The 18308-nt window shown below is 40.8% G+C and overlaps 1 protein-coding gene across 2 annotated transcripts in view; it reads right to left on the reverse strand.

Annotated features, from left to right (window-relative positions):
* RYK (receptor like tyrosine kinase) overlaps positions 1 to 18308 on the reverse strand; it is a 91040-nt gene that overhangs the window by 39392 nt on the left and 33340 nt on the right. For both annotated transcript variants that reach the window (XM_050779622.1, XM_050779621.1), the window contains exons 3-6: positions 12085 to 12184; positions 10257 to 10391; positions 8040 to 8093; positions 3318 to 3462 (exon numbers count right to left, since the gene is read on the reverse strand). In XM_050779622.1, the coding sequence (XP_050635579.1) occupies positions 3318 to 3462; positions 8040 to 8093; positions 10257 to 10391; positions 12085 to 12184 (434 nt within the window). The remainder of the gene's footprint in view (positions 1 to 3317; positions 3463 to 8039; positions 8094 to 10256; positions 10392 to 12084; positions 12185 to 18308) is intronic.

An 18308-nucleotide genomic window follows, 5' to 3' on the forward strand; every position in this document is an offset into this window, starting at 1 on the left:
AGTGGGCCAAAGTGAGCCCCAGTGAGAGCTCAATTAATACTAAGTCAATCAATGACCAGAGAAAACCACACTTCCCTGGAACAGAAAACATAAACCAGACAGAATGGTCATTTTTGACACAAATCGTTGTGAAAAAAAACAAAGAATGATTGGTATAACAAAATGTTTGTTTTCCTCCCTCTGCTCATTGGTTGTTCAGCCAAATAGTTACTGTGTATTTTACTATGTGTCCGACACTGTTAGGCATTAGATAGAAAATAAAAGATTTTAAAGGGAAACTATCACCAGTAAGGGCAGGGGGGCGGTGGTGGGGACAATGGAAACTGGAAGAGAAAAATCAAGCATCCCACAAAGGAGTAATAAACTTTCCCACAGTCACAAACGAATAGGGAAAGACTACAGTAGAGACACGCTGCAGACCAACCCTTCTGCAGGACTTCAGGGTGAATAGAAAGAGAAGCTCTGCTTATCCAGGACAGGCTCATCTGGCATAACACAGAGACTGAAAAGATCAATTTGCAGTGCTGGGAGAGGTAAAGCCACACACATGAGCTCCAACTGCCCTGGCATGAGCACATCTCAGGCAGTGTTAATTCTCTGCCTCTAAGGAGATCTGTTCATAACAAGCAGTGGCTCCTAAGTGCCTGGAATGGAAGAACACTACCATCCCTTTCTAAGGAATTCCATGGAGCCATGGGCTCCAACCAACCTCACCAGACTGTGTGAGGATTAACGGAGTTCATGAATGTAAAGCACAGGGAACAGTGCCTGGCACAGAGCAAGTGCTTTATACAATGACAATAGTGGATTATTAATACATAGCTATTACAACACTGAGTCCCACCTGCTCTGCCCTGCTCCTAGAAGAGCAATCCTGAAAAAGTTATTTAATCTCTTCAAGCCTATTTCTAGGTGGCTGTGAGTGTTAAGATAATATATATAAAGTACCTGGAACAGTACTAGTAAACAGAAAACACTCAATAAATGGTAATCCCAGTGGCCCCTATATAGAGTGAGAAGCAGCAGATGTCTCTTAAATGCTGTTGGATAACTGGATGGGAGCTTTCTGGTCACCACTGTTAGCCTGCCTGGCAGGTAATAAATAATTGTTAATAGGACAGAAAAGGGTTGAAGAAGAACTTTGTCCATCACTACTAGCATACTGCAGCTTTATTAAAAACGTCATAAAAATGCCATTTACTATACGTAGCACTGTGTTTTAAGAGCTTACAGTATTATTTCATTAAAACCTCACAACATACCTAACTAACTAGATGTGTATTTCTGCTTTACAGAAGAGAACTGAGACACACACAGGCTATATAACTTACTCCATGTAGCCCATAAAACTAGTAAACAGAACAGCCAGGCTTCGAACAGAGATAGTCTGGCTCTACAGTCCATACTCTTGACCACTAGGCTATGCTCTGAAAACATGTGATAATATAAGTTGGTTTTACTGAAGTAATGCCTGGAAACTTTTGCCTGAAAACTATAGAGAACTGGAACACCAATTCATGGATGGTAACTAATTATTTCAGCAGGCAGAGGTAGATGCCCCACGGAATCTGAAAGTTATTGCACAATTCTGGCCTACGTGGACTCACAGCCCTAGCACACATGCAGGCATTCAAGGAAAACTCTCTGGGTACATCAAGACTGACTTCCAAATGTCATACTCTTCAGTCACCTCTCTACCTGTATCCTCTCTCAAAGTCCTATCAAAATGTTCCCTTAATTGCTTCCAAATGCCATTTCTTCCCCTGTAAAAATCTAAACCTAACTTCACCACCACCATGTACACAAAACATATTCTGAAACAAATCATATATGTACTTCCTTCTCATTCGTATCCCTTTTCTCTTTCTCCACACAGAAATGGAAAATAAAACAGTGGGGACAAAGAGTACTTAGGGGCAAGTACTGAATCCAGTCAGCTCCCTTCCCCTTCATAGTCTTATGCCACAAACATGCCTCCCAGCTGTATGTTAAGACCAATTAGGACTGGTGACTCAACAAGGAGTAAGACACACTGCTCCCTAACTGGAAAAAGCTTACATTCTAAAGGTAAGACAATCACACAAAAAATTATAGAAGAAAAAGTACAATAACTGCTACGAGAGAGAGACAGAGACAAAGAGAAATGGGTGTTTGGGAGGCTTAGGAAAGACTTCATGAAAGAGACAGCAATGGAGCTGGAATTTGAAGAGTAGACCAAGTATGGACTGGTGGAAAATGCATGGAGGTGGCCTATGGGAAGGAGAAAGAATGAACAAAAGTCCTGAAGGGCAAAGTGTGGGGCAAAAGTGAGGAATAAGTAATCATTTGACTGGAGCGCAAGTAAGGATACAGCAAGAAGAGGAGAAAAGGTTCAAAGAGTATGGTGATACATCTCCACATAAAGGAGGGCTTTCAAAGAAGTCACAAAGCTGGGGCATGTCTTCAGTCAGCAACTGGGAATCACTGAGGAGGGAAGTAAGAAGTGTGTGTTATGAAAATAAACCTATCATTCCATCTGTACCTCTCACCCTAACTTGACTATAATGTCCTCCTTGTCATCTCTGACTCACTGAGGCTGGACAAGCACCTTTTGTTTTCACACACTTTACTATACATATCACAGTCATCAAATTACATACTTTTATAATTACAGGTTAATGCAAAAGATTAAATCTTGAAACTATGAAGTATATCATTATTTCTGTCTGTTCCCAGCACTCAGCATAGTATCTAACCCAGTATATCTCAAACTGGCTGTACATTAGAATCATCCAGGAAGCTTTATGAAAAATACTGATCCCCAAATACTACCACAAACCACTTGCATCAAAATCTCTGGAAGGTGGACCCAAATACTAGCATGTTTTAAAAGCTTCTCCTTGACTCTACTGTGTAACCAGGTTGAGAACCAATGGTTTAAATCAGAGCAGGTGCACAATAAATGTTTACTGGATGGAGGCAGGAAGAGAAGGTTGGGAGAATGATGAAGGGAAGAGCTAGAAGGAAGAAACAGGGCTATTTTGAAAAGGCAATGTTCTGAAGTAGAGTCATGTCAAAGGGAATAGAAAAAACATACTTGTTCTCCACTTCTTCCCCAACAACTAAAAAACAAATTTCTGACTTCATAATTTTTAAAAAATAAAAATAAAATCAGAGAAACACAGAGACAGTGATTAGCTCATCTTGTTTTTCCTTTGGCTGGGGCTTGGTCATCCTCCCTCCTTCCCCCGCACCACTGCGCATTGGTATGTACGGGCTCCCACACATATACAAATAACTGCTTTCATTTTTTTTCTTTCCCAAAATGTGTACAATACCTGTCATCCAGTTCAATCCTTTTCATACTATGAAGGTGCAAAACAGCTAATATTATTGCTACAAGAAATATTACTGCACAACAAACCCCTACACTAATATAAAACACACGCGTAGAAGTGGTTGGAGCTGCATGTACGGGATCATCTGAAATAAAAACAAAAAGCACATTTAGCTTTTTAAAGAAATATGACTGCTTTGTGATCCAATATACACAAATAAGTATTCTGTTCTTTTCACGTGCCCATTCTTTGGTAAGATCAGTTACCAGTAGCATATTGGTGTAAGTTCACAAAATTTTTTTGATGTTTTTGTTGTAGTTTAAAAAAGATATTTTAGGCCAGGTGTGATGGCTCACGCCTGTAATCCCAGCACTTTGGGAGGCCAAGGCAGGCAGATCACCTTGAAACCACCCTGACCAATATGGTGAAACCCTGCCTCTACTAAAAATATGAAAATTAGCCGGGCGTGGTGGCAGGCGCCTGTAGTCCCAGCTACTCGGGAGGCTGAGGCACGAGAATCACTTGCACCTCGGGGGCAGAGGTTGCAGCAAGCCGAGATCGCTCAACTGTACTCCAGCCTGGGCGATAGAGTGCGACTACAACTCAAAAAAAAAAAAGAATTTTTCAATAGAATTTTTGGCTAATGAGTATAATAGTCACTCACAAATGGTATACATAAAACACACATACCAGTGCATAAAATATACTATAGCAGTGCTGTCCAACAGAACTTTCTGCAGTGACGAAAATGTTCTCTAGAGTACTGTCCAATACAGTAGCCACTGGTCACCTGTGGCTATTAAGCATTCAAATGTAAATACAACTAAAGCTACTGAAATGTAGTTAGTAAAACTGAGGAACTGATGTTTTAATTTGACTTCACTGTAATTAAGTTAGAAAGTCACATGTGGCTAGCAGGCACCATACTAGACAGTGCAGATCTATATATTCTTCCTATCCCTTCAACAATGATGTTTGGGTTAGAGGGATCAGACATCGCTTTGTTGCCAGGGACCACTGACTCACAGAAGACTGAGTGACAGAAGGGTCCACAAGTTTATAAAAAAAAAAACATTTACTCTTTTTTGAGAGTAACAGAAATTGTTTTGCTTTTCTGTTTTTAAAGACTCTATTCATTAAATAAAATGATACTCGGCTTTCTATTATTTTAAAAAGAGAGGCAGGCTGGGCGCGGTGGATCACACCTATAATCCCAGCGCTTTGGGAGGCCGAGGTGGGTGGATCCCTTGAGGTCAGGAGTTTGAGACCAGCCTGGCCAACATAGTGAAATCCCATCTCTACTGGAAAAAAAAAAAAATTACAAAAATTAGCCATGCCTGATGGTGTGCACCTATAGTCCCAGCTACTCAAGAGGCTGAGGCAGGAGAATCACTTAACCCAGGAGGCAGAGGTTGCAGTGAACCAAAATCGCACCATTGCACTCCAGCCTGGGCGACAAAGCAAGACTCCGTCTCAAAAATAATAAATAAATAAGAAAGAGAGACAAACAGAAAGCCTCAGCAAGAGGGAAAATAACCCAATGACATAGACACAGCCCCCCCCACACACACACACACACAGAAGCAAACTGAGAAAAAACACACAGAAACAAAGATACAGATGACAGAAGCAGGCAGAGTGGAAGATGCAAACAGAAGCAGAACTGGTGTGCCTGGAGATTCATGCAAGATATGATCACAAGTACTCACATCATAACTCTACTGAACAAAACTTGAGGCATTTGGGGTTTATCCTAAATGAGATGGGGGATCATTGCAAGGTTTCAAGCAAAGCAATTTCACACGGCCACTTAACAAAAAATGACTGCATGATGTGTGAAGAATGCAAGAGCAGAAGCAGGGAACGAGTTAGAAGGTTACCAGAGTAATTCGAGGAGAGAGCAGTGGCTTGAACAAGAGTGTTACAGTGAAGATGAGAAGTAAATGGATTTGGGAACACAGTCAACGGACCTTACAAATGGATTGTACCAAAGTAGAAAGAAAAAGAAGAATGAAAAGTTTTGGCTTAAGCGATAGCTTGGATAAGGGTACCTTTACAAAGATAAAAATAAGCAGGTTGGGGATGTGAAAATCAGGAGTTTTGTCCAAGTTAAATTTGGAGTACCTAGTCTACTAACTAGGTACCTCATATCTCCATGCATAGATGTTAAATTGACAGATACAGAAGTCTGGAGTTCTGGGGATACTTTGGGATAAAAGATAAAAGTTATAGCTTTCAAAAACACATGGAAATAAGAAAAATAAAACTTTTCTAAAATTTAAACTTTCAATCAACAAACAATAAATCAGAACAGATTAATGCAAAGAGACCAAATGACTTCTAGGGCAGCTAGACTTGGCTGTAGCCTGAATGAAGGCATGACTTTCATCAAGAATTACCTTATGCCATGGGAAAGCTATTCAGTCTTGGGAGGGGCAGAAAAAAATTCTGAATTCTGGAGGTATGTGTTAGCAGCGCTGTCCAAATACTTTCCAGAGCAGAGCCGAGGATACAGCTCTGCTGGGCAGATCCCCCTAGATGTACCCTGCTCAATTACCTCCAAATTCCAGGTTTCCCTATGCATTTTTCCCATTCCCCATTTGCCACCATCTGGTCACCCTTCAGCTCTCAGAAGAGCTGTCACTGTTCTCAGGAAGCTATCCTTGGGTTCCCAAATCCCCCTGTGCTTGCCATATCATAGCTTGCCATGCTATGTTGTTATCACTGCCTATTGCCTTGTCTATTTCTCCCACTACATTATAAACCCCCGAGGACAGGGTCTATTTGCTCACAGTTTAGTCCTCTGCTTCAGTCATACCACCTAACACACCACAGACTCTCCATAGGTGTTGGGTGGCTGAATAAACAGAAAAGGTGGGAAGATGAGAGGGAGCAAGGAAGAGACAGACAGAGGCCAAGAATATGCAATACTGCTCTTTGTGAGAAGTAATATCCTACTAGCATAAAAGAAATGGGCAAAGTCACCAGAATTTTAAAAGTAAACTTTGGCAACAGTGACTTTTTTTTAATGTTTTTTTCTTTCTTTTCAGAAATACTCTAGCAAGTAGACAATATGTCACATTATTTTACAGGAAAAAAATTTCTACTTTGGGACATCCAGATACTCTGTGCCTCCCAAGGTGATGAAAAGACAAAATAGGCAGCACAGAGTACCACCTATAGACTATTCTTTTTTTTTTTTTTTTTTTTTTTGAGACGGAGTCTCACGCTGTTGCCCAGGCTGGAGTGCAGTGGCGCGATCTCGGCTCACTGCAAGCTCCGCCTCCTGGGTTCACGCCATTCTCCTGCCTCAGCCTCCTGAGTAGCTGGGACTGCAGGCGCCCGCCACCGCGCCCGGCTAATTTTTTTTTTTTGTATTTTTAGTAGAGACGGGGTTTCACTGTGGTCTCGATCTCCTGACCTTGTGATCCGCCCGCCTCGGCCTCCCAAAGTGCTGGGATTACAGGCTTGAGCCACCGCGCCCGGCCTCTATAGACTATTCTTACCAAAGAGATCTAAATCTAATCAAGTGCAAAATCTACCTGCCAGTTTACAGAAGAGAGAGAGAGAAAAAAAAAACATGTTCAATGATTTCAGGAAGATGCAGAATGTGGGAAATTCTATGGGACAAATGATATAATTTCTTCAATAAACAAGTAATATTAATAAAAGGGTTGGTGGTTTCTGATTAAAACAAAACACATATCACCCAAACAGTTGTGTAGGCTTCATTTGGATCTTGATTCAGGGGGGAAAAAAAGACATTTTTAAGACAATCAGGTTAATTTGAACATGGACTATCTATTGGAGATACTAAGCAACTGCTGTTAATTTCGTTATATGTGACAAATCAAAATGAATAGGTATTAGGTGACTGTGGTTTTTTCTTTTTTTAAGGCCCTTTTAAAAGAGATCCACCCTGAAATATTTACGGGTGAAATAATCTGATGCCTAGGATGTGCCTGAAAATACTTTCCTCCACCCCTAACCAGCACAAAAGGAGGGAATCAATGGAAGAACGATGGCAAAGTGTTGATCATTACTGAGGTTGGGGGATGGGCACGTGGAGTTCATCAAAGCGTCCTCTGAACTTTTATATACTTGAAATTTTCGAAAAACAATTTTTTAAAAGTCTACTTGCATGAAGAGAATCTAGTATCCTTTTAAGATACTGCTATTAACACAACCCCAAGAAGAGTAAGACCCAATGATGTCTTCATGTCAGAAAAGAAAAAAAGAAGTTTGTAATAGTATCTAAACACAACCAATACCAAAAAATAAAAATCTACTTCACATATCTGCTCTGTAGTTTTAAGTAACATAGTATCTTTAAGCTTACACTTTCACCTGGATGAAATTAGCTTAAGATTAGGTCTAGACTGCAAGCCAGATTTTCTAACCCTCTGCTAATAAAGATCTTACATATATTTCCTGGTCATACTTTAATTAGGACTACTCAAAAATACGATATTCTTGCTTGTAAAACTTTTTAGCTTACTTGTTACAAAATACGTATAAATTTTAGTTCTCAAAATAGTCAATATTCTAAGTTTCATGACCTATCCACCAGTCTACAAAGCACCAGCAAAATAACAGCATGGTGTCATTATCATTTGACAAACTGGAAACCATGAGGCCTCCAAGCTTCATGCAATCATGTTTATATGCAGTCAACCATTTTTCATTTCTAATAATGGATAAAGATAATACATTAACACTTACAAATAGTTCTGCTAGTGTTTTTGTCCAAGGCTGAAGTTTTTACTTCTTCAAGTTCTGAATTTAAAAGGAGATAAATGATGCTTTAGAAATTCTCTTTTCCATGAAAATCCTTAATTACAATAATTATCAGAACATTGCTGGAACTCAGCAACAGGTATTTGTTGCAAGATAATGAAAGCTACGTTACTATTCCGATAATCACCACTACAGTCATCAATCTATATTTTATACCACTGTTAGCCAATGGGTGTTACTTCTAGATGCTCAATGAAAATGTTCCTGTGGTCAAGAAGTTTGGGAAATGCCACATACTATAGTGTCTCTTTGGAGGTTCACAGTGAACATTAGAATGTAAAGACTAAAAGGAGTCATGGGGTCACAAAACTTGTCTAATCCATAATTGCCATCCTCATATGATAAAGGAAACTTTTCTTGCTAGTAACACCTACTAACATTCCATATGGTACAGATATGTTTTCTGTTGCAGACAGTTTTTTAAATATAGTAGGCTGGAAAACCAGATAAATAAAAACATTAGGATCACATAACAAAGTAAAAGTCATGAGCCTGAACTGGGTGACTAGGGTGGCCAAAACCATGACCAATAAATACAGAGGGCCAGAGAAAAACTTAAGTCTAAAACAGAATAGAAAATTACTCCAACACAGAATTTTAATGTTAATTTCACACACATATTAAAGAAAATGGAGAAGGTATATGATCATTTTGAGTATCAGTTGATCATTAACCTTAGCAGATATTAGCACTGGTGGGATCCAGAGGCCACACCAAGTCTGGTTATCATTCTGCCTTTAAGAGTAACATGAAGCACCATGGTACAGTCATGTCCATCTCTCTGAGGATCACGAACTGAATGTTTTATACTCCTCACTGGCTAGCTGTGGTAGCCTAGGTGGCCTAGGGTCCAATCTCCTTATATCAAACATATAATGACCACACTGGACTAAAGAGTCTGAAATCTCCTTTGTCTTTAAAATTACATGGAAGTTGGTACATAACTGAATATAGTAGAACTGAAAATTGTATCAAAACACTAAAGCTGAAAGATGCTAGCTTTTCTTTCTTAAAATGTCTATTCAAATGTAGTGAAGCTTTTTTATTGGCATGTACCCAGACATTAGCCATTACAACTCACTTGTTGGCCTTAGGTGTTTTCATAACACTCAGCACTGATTTCAATTGGGAAATTTATTAAAAGACAGTTTAACAAAGAGACTGACAGAACAGGTCTGCATCCTAGCTGTACCACTTAGCCATCTGATCTTGGCAAGCTAGATTCTCTGAAGCTCAGCTTCCTTTTCTGAAAATGACAACAATGACAGAACCCATTGCATAGGGTTGCTGTAGGGATTAAACAGGTGTAATATCTGTCAAGCACTTAAAACATAGTAAGCACTCAGGGTTTGGGAGGTTTTTTTAAGGATTTCCCCTCACCCCCATCTTAGATACTAACCAATTCTACCTATGTGACCTTGTAAATTTGGGTCACTTTAGCTTTATGGAACTTACAGTGAGTGTGTTGAACTAAACTTGTAAGGAGAACTCCAAAATTCTTTGATTTTTGAGTTCCTAGCATGCTGGAACTCTTTCATATCCACTCTGATTTCTTCAGTTTATAATTCAAAACCAAAAAAAACTAACTTTGGTAAGTACCCACATACGGTATTCTAAGTTTTAGGCTAGATTTAATGAATCGTAAAAACAACAAACCTCTAAAACAGGTATTATGCCCATTTTACAGATGAAGGAAACTGAGCTTCAGAGACGTTAAGGAACTTGTACCAATATCCTGAAAAGACCAGAGCTGTCATTCCAACCCAGGTCTTCACCCCAGAGCAATGCTTCTGCATAAAAGTAACTTGATAAGGGAAACACAATTAACATAGTTACTCAGAAGTCCCAATAGATTTTTCTTATTTCTTTACCTCTTCAATCATTTTAGCACTATTCCTAATGGAAAACATCTTAGCAATTCTGACAAAAGATTTGAGAAAGCATGGACTGAATGAGGCCTGAGTGAGATTCTTGGCTACCAACTATCTGGGATTATCTCAAAACTTCATCTGTCAGTGTTCTTTTCTCACTTGCAACTATAATCACGAGTTGGTCATAATCAAATCTGTGAAAAAACAACAAACTCTATTTTTCACCTTCTCACATATACGTAAAACATATTTTGGTAAATAAATTCCTTACTTTTGTAGCACATTTTCCTTCGTTTAAAATTTAAGACGGTAAAATTTTTTGAAGAATTTACTGTCAAGTTGAGCTGCATTAGTATCATAACTTCAGAATCTACTTTGCCAGTACAGGAAAGCTCTACCCGAAACACTGTTTAAAAAAGATAAGAAAAATATTTTACATTTTCTAAAAATCACCATTAATGCCCCAAAATGATTCTTTTAAACATTTTAGAATTACTTATTTTTGCTGCAAGAAAACTAAAAATAATACATTTAAATAAAGTAACTGAACAGAAGTTTTTAGAAATCTTCAGGCTACCACACCTCTAGACATTAAGCATTTAATTCATTGTGGATATAAAAGTTAGTATTAAAGAACAAACCAAGACATCAATGAAGAGATAATTGTTTTCAACTTTTGCTCATCGTTTTTAATATATCACTTTGTCTCATAAGTCCTGCTATTCCAATACACTAAAGCTAAAGGATCATCAGGCAAACCTTAGCAGACACATCAGCAGTAGTAACAACAGAAATTACATGATCAAATGGAAAGACAACTCACCACCAAAATGCAAGCATGTCTGCTCTTCATAAAAAGATTAAATATAAACCTGTAAATGAATCTGATCAATTCTCAGCTATGAGTTTAAAAACAACACCTTTCTCAATAGAAACTGATTTTAATTCATAACTGTAGCAATGGGATAACAGACTTCAGTGCATATAATTTTTTCCCCAATCTTTAAGATTCTTTTCCTACAAATTTAAAATATATCATTCTACCATCTGTATGAGTGCATTAAAGATATGGGCATTTCTAAATTCCTTTACTGCCCACAAAAATTTAAGCAGCCTTCCTGTGCTTTCTTCAAGCTTAATGTATGTGACTGATAACAGTGAATATGACTGCCAGAAAAAGTTTCACAACACTATTGTGGCTGATACTTTCAATTTTTAAAAATTTCCATTTCTTACAAATACTACAACTTAAAGAGCCTAAGAAGTTAGTTCAAAAGTAGTTAAATTGGTGTAAATAAGATATTTATTCACTTACTCTGACTGTACTGAGTGCCTATCCTGCGCCATACTCTATGCTAAGCATCAAGGGAATTGCTAGATAATGTAATCAGTGCAAAAACAGTTAAATATAAGGTTCCAAGGGGGTAGGAAGAATAGAAGTTAACAAATGAAAGAAGAGAAGGTGGCAGGAAAAAGAGTGTAGATCTTGAGTCTTGCAGAATGAGTAGGATTAATAGAAAGGAGTTCACAAGCAGAAAGAGGAAAAGATGATCCCAAATACTGAGACCAGCACATGCAAAGGCTTAAAGATCAGAACTTCATGTAGTCTGGAACTGCTAGAACTCGGGCAAATGCAGCAACAAGGCTAGACAGGCAGACAGGGGCAGATGGTAAAGGATCCAGGACACAAGGTGGTGAGTCTGGAATGTTCAGCTGATGGGAGTGGAGGGCACTGATGGGCTTCAGGTCACAGGGTCAAATATGACCATGCAAAGACCATCTGGGCCACAGGGTGGAATGTGGTGCCTAATCAAAGCGAAACGAGATCAGACACAGGGACTCATGTGGAGGTAAGTATCAGCAATGCAGAAAAGGAGAGAGGGAGGGCTGAGCACAGAGAGTTCTAGAAGGAAAGAAAAGAGAGAATGGTTTAAGAACACAGTGCAAATATTTACAAAAATTACTTTTCACAGTACTTACACATCTTATGCCTATCAAGTAATACACATTACTCATCAGTAGTTAAACTTCTGTTTTGGGAACACAGGGCATGCAGTTGAAAAAGTATGTTAACTCTGTCTTTGAAGAAACTCACTTACCTGATAAAGTGCGTGGAACTTCCCCCTGAACAGAAATGTTGACCTGGGGCATGTCCATTGCCAAAACATTGTCCACTTGGAATCCCAGCTTATATTCAACCTGTAAAATAGACAGAAATAAGCAAAACGGACCTGTGATAAGAAGAAAGATACTATCAGCTTGACTTCATTAATTAGCTCATTAACTAATCAATGCATGAGCCTTTCACATGTACAAATAATCTAGCTATAAAAAAATCCAAATTGTCAGAAATAGTCCCAAGAATTTTCAGTTGGATAAAAATTCAATCCAGTAAGCCACCCTCTATTTTATGTCCAGAACAGGACCACCACTCTTCCATAAAACCTGCCATCTAGGGTCAGAAATCCTGCTGACGACTATGCAGCACTGACAGAGAGGCCATGAAGAGCCAGATGTGAAGAACTAGAGCGGTGAGATATGTAACTGACAGACCATAAATAGCTACCAATGTCTTCTCTGGTTGATAAATGAAAGCCAAGCTCGGAGGGCCTCCTTGTGGCTGGTAGAAGAAGGTCTGCTCTGCAGACCCACTCACACAATAAGCAGATGCCAAGGTAGATTTCTCTCTCATAGAATATCTAAGTCACATCCTCTAGTCTTGCTCCCACCAAAAAGGAAGTTCATATTTAGATCCCCATTTAACTTGAGAAGTGATTCAGAATCCAGAGGGAAGAAAGGCAACCCATGAAACATCTCTAAAACACCAATATTATCTATCAATACCTGGCCTACCCAATGCGGCTTAATAGAACCAATCAACATCAATAATTATGGCTCTGTTGCTATGGAGAGTTCATGAAAGAAGCAGCTCAAACTGCAAAGCAATAGCTGAAATTCAGAATGGCTGCCAGCATCAAGACCTTCAATGAGGTCCTACAGTTCACATCACTCTCTGCCCTGCCCACAGGTTCTTGATACGTATGGTATCCCTCTGCCATTTGGTGGTCACAAAAGGTGTCATTGGTGGCAGACTGAGATTTGCAGAGCCATGAGGCAGCAGGTTGGGAAAAGAGTGGGAAGAAAGACATTCGATAAGCCATTCTTCAAGAAACTTAACTGGAAGAATGGGAGACAGATGGTGAAGTGGGGGGTGTTCCAAAGCTTTTCTTTCTTCGTTTTTAGATGAGATATTCAAATATGTATACATGCTGGTGAATAAAGCTAATGAAATGGTACATAATAAAGATGAAAGAAAAGAGGGAAAGAGTATCATCCCAGATATAAGGGAAGGGATGGCCCTTACGCTTGGGCTACGGTGGAAGGCGTTGTTACCCGTGAATAAGAAGGGCTCAATCTAGAGTTTGATTCCCCCTGGGGTTTCTCCTTTCACACTGTATTTAAAGTCTCTTAGCTAAACACTGTAGGGGTATACAAACATTAAACTCTTCCTTTGCAGTTAAGATAGGTACATAAACAACTGTTAAAGGCTGTGTTTGATAAGTGCCACATTCCCAACAAAGGAAATGTTCTTGCTGCAGCACATCAGTGACTTAGAGGTACCTTGGCTACAAAGTGTTCACATTCACCTTAGCATACCACAATACCATTGCTGCCACCAGGGGGTGCTACAGAGCCACAGTCAAGCAAGTTTGGGCAGGGAATGAGCAAGCTTTCCAGCAATACAACATCAAAGAATGCATTCATTATACATCCCTACACCCATGCTCTCTCTGAACAGGACTATATATGAAGGGTAGGTGCACAAAAGAAACCAGCACCGCCAGCAAGAACTGGGTTCAGAACCATGAGACCATGTGACCCTCAGGTAAATTAGTAACTTCTCTGAGTTTCCATTTTTTGTAAAATGAGGGTAATACATGTTATGAGGATCAAATAGGATCATTAACGTAATACACCTAACTGTTAGCCTGGCACAAGTCTCCTCTGATCAATGCAGACATCAGCGGCATCAGCAGTCATTCCAGAACAGCCACCTTACTGCCATGCTGCCCTTCTTCATAATCATCAGCCCACTGCTGGCCCCAGGGATTCTGACACGAAACCTCCTGGGTCTGTCAAAAACACTGTTGCAGGCCTTCTGTTTCTTCCCCCATTCTGAGAACCTCCCTATTCAGAACAACCTCCTACACTCTCTGCCTGTTCACAAATGTCTTCCCACCTCCTCCCACAACCTGGCTTTCTCAGAAGTCATCTGTTCTTCTATCATTCAGTTCCTATAACACCCGACCCTCAGGGCCTAGACAGTAGGGTCAACACTCTTTAGGATCACTAGGTCCTTCCCAGACATCCCTTCCTCATGCCCTCATGCAAATCCCCTCTACTCTGAAGCTCATAACTTCTTTTTTTGAGACCGAGTATCACTCTGTCACTCAGGCTGGAGTGCAGTGGCGTGATATCAGCTCACTGCAACCTCTGCCTCCTGGGTTCAAGCGATTCTCCTGCCTCAGCCTCCGAAGTAGCTGGGACTACAGGCACACGCCACCATGCCCAGCTAATTTTTGTATTTTTAGTAGAGACAGGATTTCACCATGTTGGCCAGGATGGTCTCGAACTCCTGGCCCCAAGTGATCCACCTGTCTTGGCCTCCCACATTGCTGGGATTACAGGCGTGAGCCACCGTGCCCAGCTGAAGCTCACAGCTTCTACTCATAATGGCTACTTCTCATGCCATCAACACCAATGACCCACACAGGACTCGCAGAGGCCTTGGTGTCCTGCTATGTTCTCCCTGGCTTCAATATTCAGTATTCAATATCCTGACACACTAAAGAACTACTTCATAACCAAAACAAATGCAAAAATGCCATTCTATCAAAGATCCCATCACCACCTCTGATTCCTACAAAACCAGTTCTGACTCCATCACTCCAAGTCAGCCAAAGTTTATGAGGCACATTTATGAGCCAGGAGCTGTGTTCCTAACAGGATGCAGTAGCCAGTTAAAGCCACTTCCCTTCTCTCCAGTATAGCCACAAACACCTAGTTTTATGTTTCCCACAGCCTAAGCCCTAAAGAAGGCAACATTACTGACAGTCATATTGGCACCTTCAGCTGGTTCACTCCTTCCAAACTCTCAAAGGGCAGCTCCAGCATCCTGACCACCCCTTACTCTACTCCTGCTGCTCGGCACTGCTGAAGGAAATCCATCCTACAGAGAAGGAGCTCTTACACAACTATGACCTCCAGTCTCAGGGGAGGCCTTTAGTTCCGTTCAGCAATCCCTTCCTCACTGACCCTCTCTTCCCTAGTCTTATTCCAACCTTACAGACCTTCCCCGCCTCCTCACACTCAATGTTTTTGTCCCTTTCCACTAGCACAGAGGAACTCCATTTTCGCCTTTCTTTTCAACACCCAGGCAGATCTGTTAGAGCATCCATTCTTTTCATTCCACTCCCAAGGAAAGGTCCATTTTCCTCTCCAAATGTAAATCCTTCTCTCCTAGTACACTAGGTTCTAGCCCATTTCACCACTGACAGAATATCTTAATCATCCATTTCTCTCACTCTCTTTTATCTTCAATCCCTCCCAAGTGTCCAATTACCTACTAGGCAAATCTACTTAATTATCCTACAGCCTTCCAACTTAACAAATTCAAAGCCACACTTACTATTTCCCCAGAAACTTGCTGTCTCCTTTATCACAGGTCTCAGTTATCACAAGGAGAGAAGCAGCAGACCAGAGACCAGAACCCCTAAGGAAGCAGAGAGGGTCTAGCAAAGGGGTCCAGGGCGCTAACTGCAGTTAAAAAAGGGGTAAGACTGGCACCTGAGCATTTCAGTGTGGCAAGGTGAAAAGGAGGAGAGAAGGGAGGGACACAAGGTTGTGAGTGTAGCTGGCCAGTGAGGGCACAGGGAGAGGTGCAAAGGGCTGAGGAGGAGATCTGAGAAGGCAGCCCCTTTGGTCGTTATCAGCAGCTTAGAGGAATATGAAGCATGAAACTGCGGACGCCTGCTTGCTGGCTCCTTTTTTGAGGAACTGTCTAAAAATGGGGGGCATTCACAAGGTAGTTCTCTTTTCCCTCTGTAGTCTTTAGGATATAAATTTTAAAACTGCAGTTTCTGGGATTAGAGAAGAAACTGCCAATTATTGAAATCCAATTTTCTCTAGTTGGGCATGTATCAATCTGTAAGGACTCTCACTTGCCAATAATCCTTTAATGAAACAGATCTGCTCAAAAGTTAAATGTACAGTCTACTGGGACAAAGCAATTTGAACAGTAGTTGTTTATCAGGGTGTAGAGTGAGCCAAAATACTTCAGAAAAGAAACTACAGGCCAGGCCTGGTGGCCCACACCTGTAATCCCAGCATTCTGGGAGGTCAGTGCAGGTGGATCACTTGAGGCCAGGAGTTCTAGACCAGCCTGGCCAACATGGTAAAACCCCGTCTCTACTAAAAATACAAAAATTAGGTGGGCATGGTGGTGGGCACATGTAATCCCAGTTACTCGGGAGGCTGAGGCAGGAGAATCACTTGAACCCGGGAGGCGGAGGATGCAGTGAGCCGAGATCACACCACTGCATGCCAGCCTGGGTGACACAGTGAGACTCAGTCTCAAAGAAGAAAAAAAAGGAAAAAAAAAAAAAAAGAAAGAAAAGAAAAGGGAAAAAAAAAAAAAAACAGAAACTACCAAAAATATAAACATTTGAATAAACTGAAAAATAAACATTTTTGCTTATGTTCCCTTACTTGGAAACAAATGGCAATTACAAGGAGGAAGCTGGCAAGTAAAGCCATTTCCTTCTGGAACACAGAGAGTACAGATTTAAAGTGAATACACTTGTCTACAGCTAAATAGCCCTTTAATTTCTCTGAACTTACTAGAAGTAATGCCTTTCTCATAGAAACCTCACTCTGCACAGGACACAGCCGCTGGCCTCCAGCGGTGTCTGCTGGAACTCTGGACAAGTTCCCTGCAACTCCTAGAAAATGATGATGAATTCCTGAAAGCAGAGAACAGCCACGCGGTGAGGGTGGGGAGTGGGAATATTCTGCTACATCCTGGCAAATTTTTGCTTTTCAGGTATCTAAAAAGCTACTGACGGCCAGATGCAGTGGCTCGTGCCTGTGATGCCAGCACTTTGGGAGGCCGAGGTGGGCAGATCGCAAGGTCAGGAGATCAAGACCATCCTGGCTAACATGGTGAAACCCCGTCTCTACTAAAAATACAAAAGAATTAGCCTGGCGTGGTGGCGGGCGCCTATAGTCCCAGATACTCGGGAGGCTGAGGCAGGAGAATGGCGTGAACCCGGGAGGCGGAGCTTGCAGTGGGCTGAGATCACGCCACTGCACTCCAGCCTGGGTGACACAGTGAGACTCTGTCTCAAAGAAAAAAAAAAAAAAGCTACTGACACTCAACAGACACAGTTACATGTTTTTCCTGGATATTGGGGAATGTGCTGGAATACAGAAGAAACTAATTATCTGTTAAAGCCTCTCAGTAGCCTGCTTTTAAGTGTGTGGTCCTGTGAAAAAGAAGCAATACCAGAGTTCTACTCCCAGCTCAAAATGCAATTAACACAATGGTCTTTCCTGACCACTCGCTAAGGCATGTGTGACCTATGCACTAAGAGTAAGACAGCTTCAAGCCCCTGAAGAGACCACAATCTGTGCGGCAAGACAAAACCGCGTAAACACTGAGAAACACTATTACCAGAAGCTGTGATATGGGAAAACTAATGTTAAAATATCTACAATGTTGAACTGACATATGCCAGGGAGCCAGGAGATCTCTGGAAGCAAATATTTCGTCTTCTGGCAAAACCTTAAAGAAAGAACCGAGGGTTTCCGATGAAGTAATTAGAGCTTCATCTAATTTTCCTTCTGAAAAGTTTCCTTCTGAAAGTTCATGATTACACCTCAGGGTTAAACGATCAGGTGACAAACCCTTCATCAAGCCTCCCCTGCCCTCATGTGTGACTTTCCCATTTCAGGTCATCTCTATCTTCTGCTTCCTCTAATCCTACTTCTCCTACCTTAAGCAAGTCCCTTTCCAAATCTGGGTCTTAATTTCCTCACAGGAACTGATCAATAACCAAAGTACAACCATATAATAATAAATAATACAGCCATTTGAAGGGGGAAAAAGTACAACTCTGTATCAAGTGACAGAGATCCTTGACCAGGATATCGTTCAGTGCTCTGCAAACTGCAGAAAAGTATGTGGTATGTTAGTTGTTGAAAGATGTATATATACATATACACATGGATGCTTATATACACACAAACTATTTCTAAAGGAAAG

This window comes from Macaca thibetana, chromosome 2 (genome assembly GCF_024542745.1).
Source record: "Macaca thibetana thibetana isolate TM-01 chromosome 2, ASM2454274v1, whole genome shotgun sequence".
Lineage (NCBI taxonomy): Eukaryota > Metazoa > Chordata > Mammalia > Primates > Cercopithecidae > Macaca > Macaca thibetana.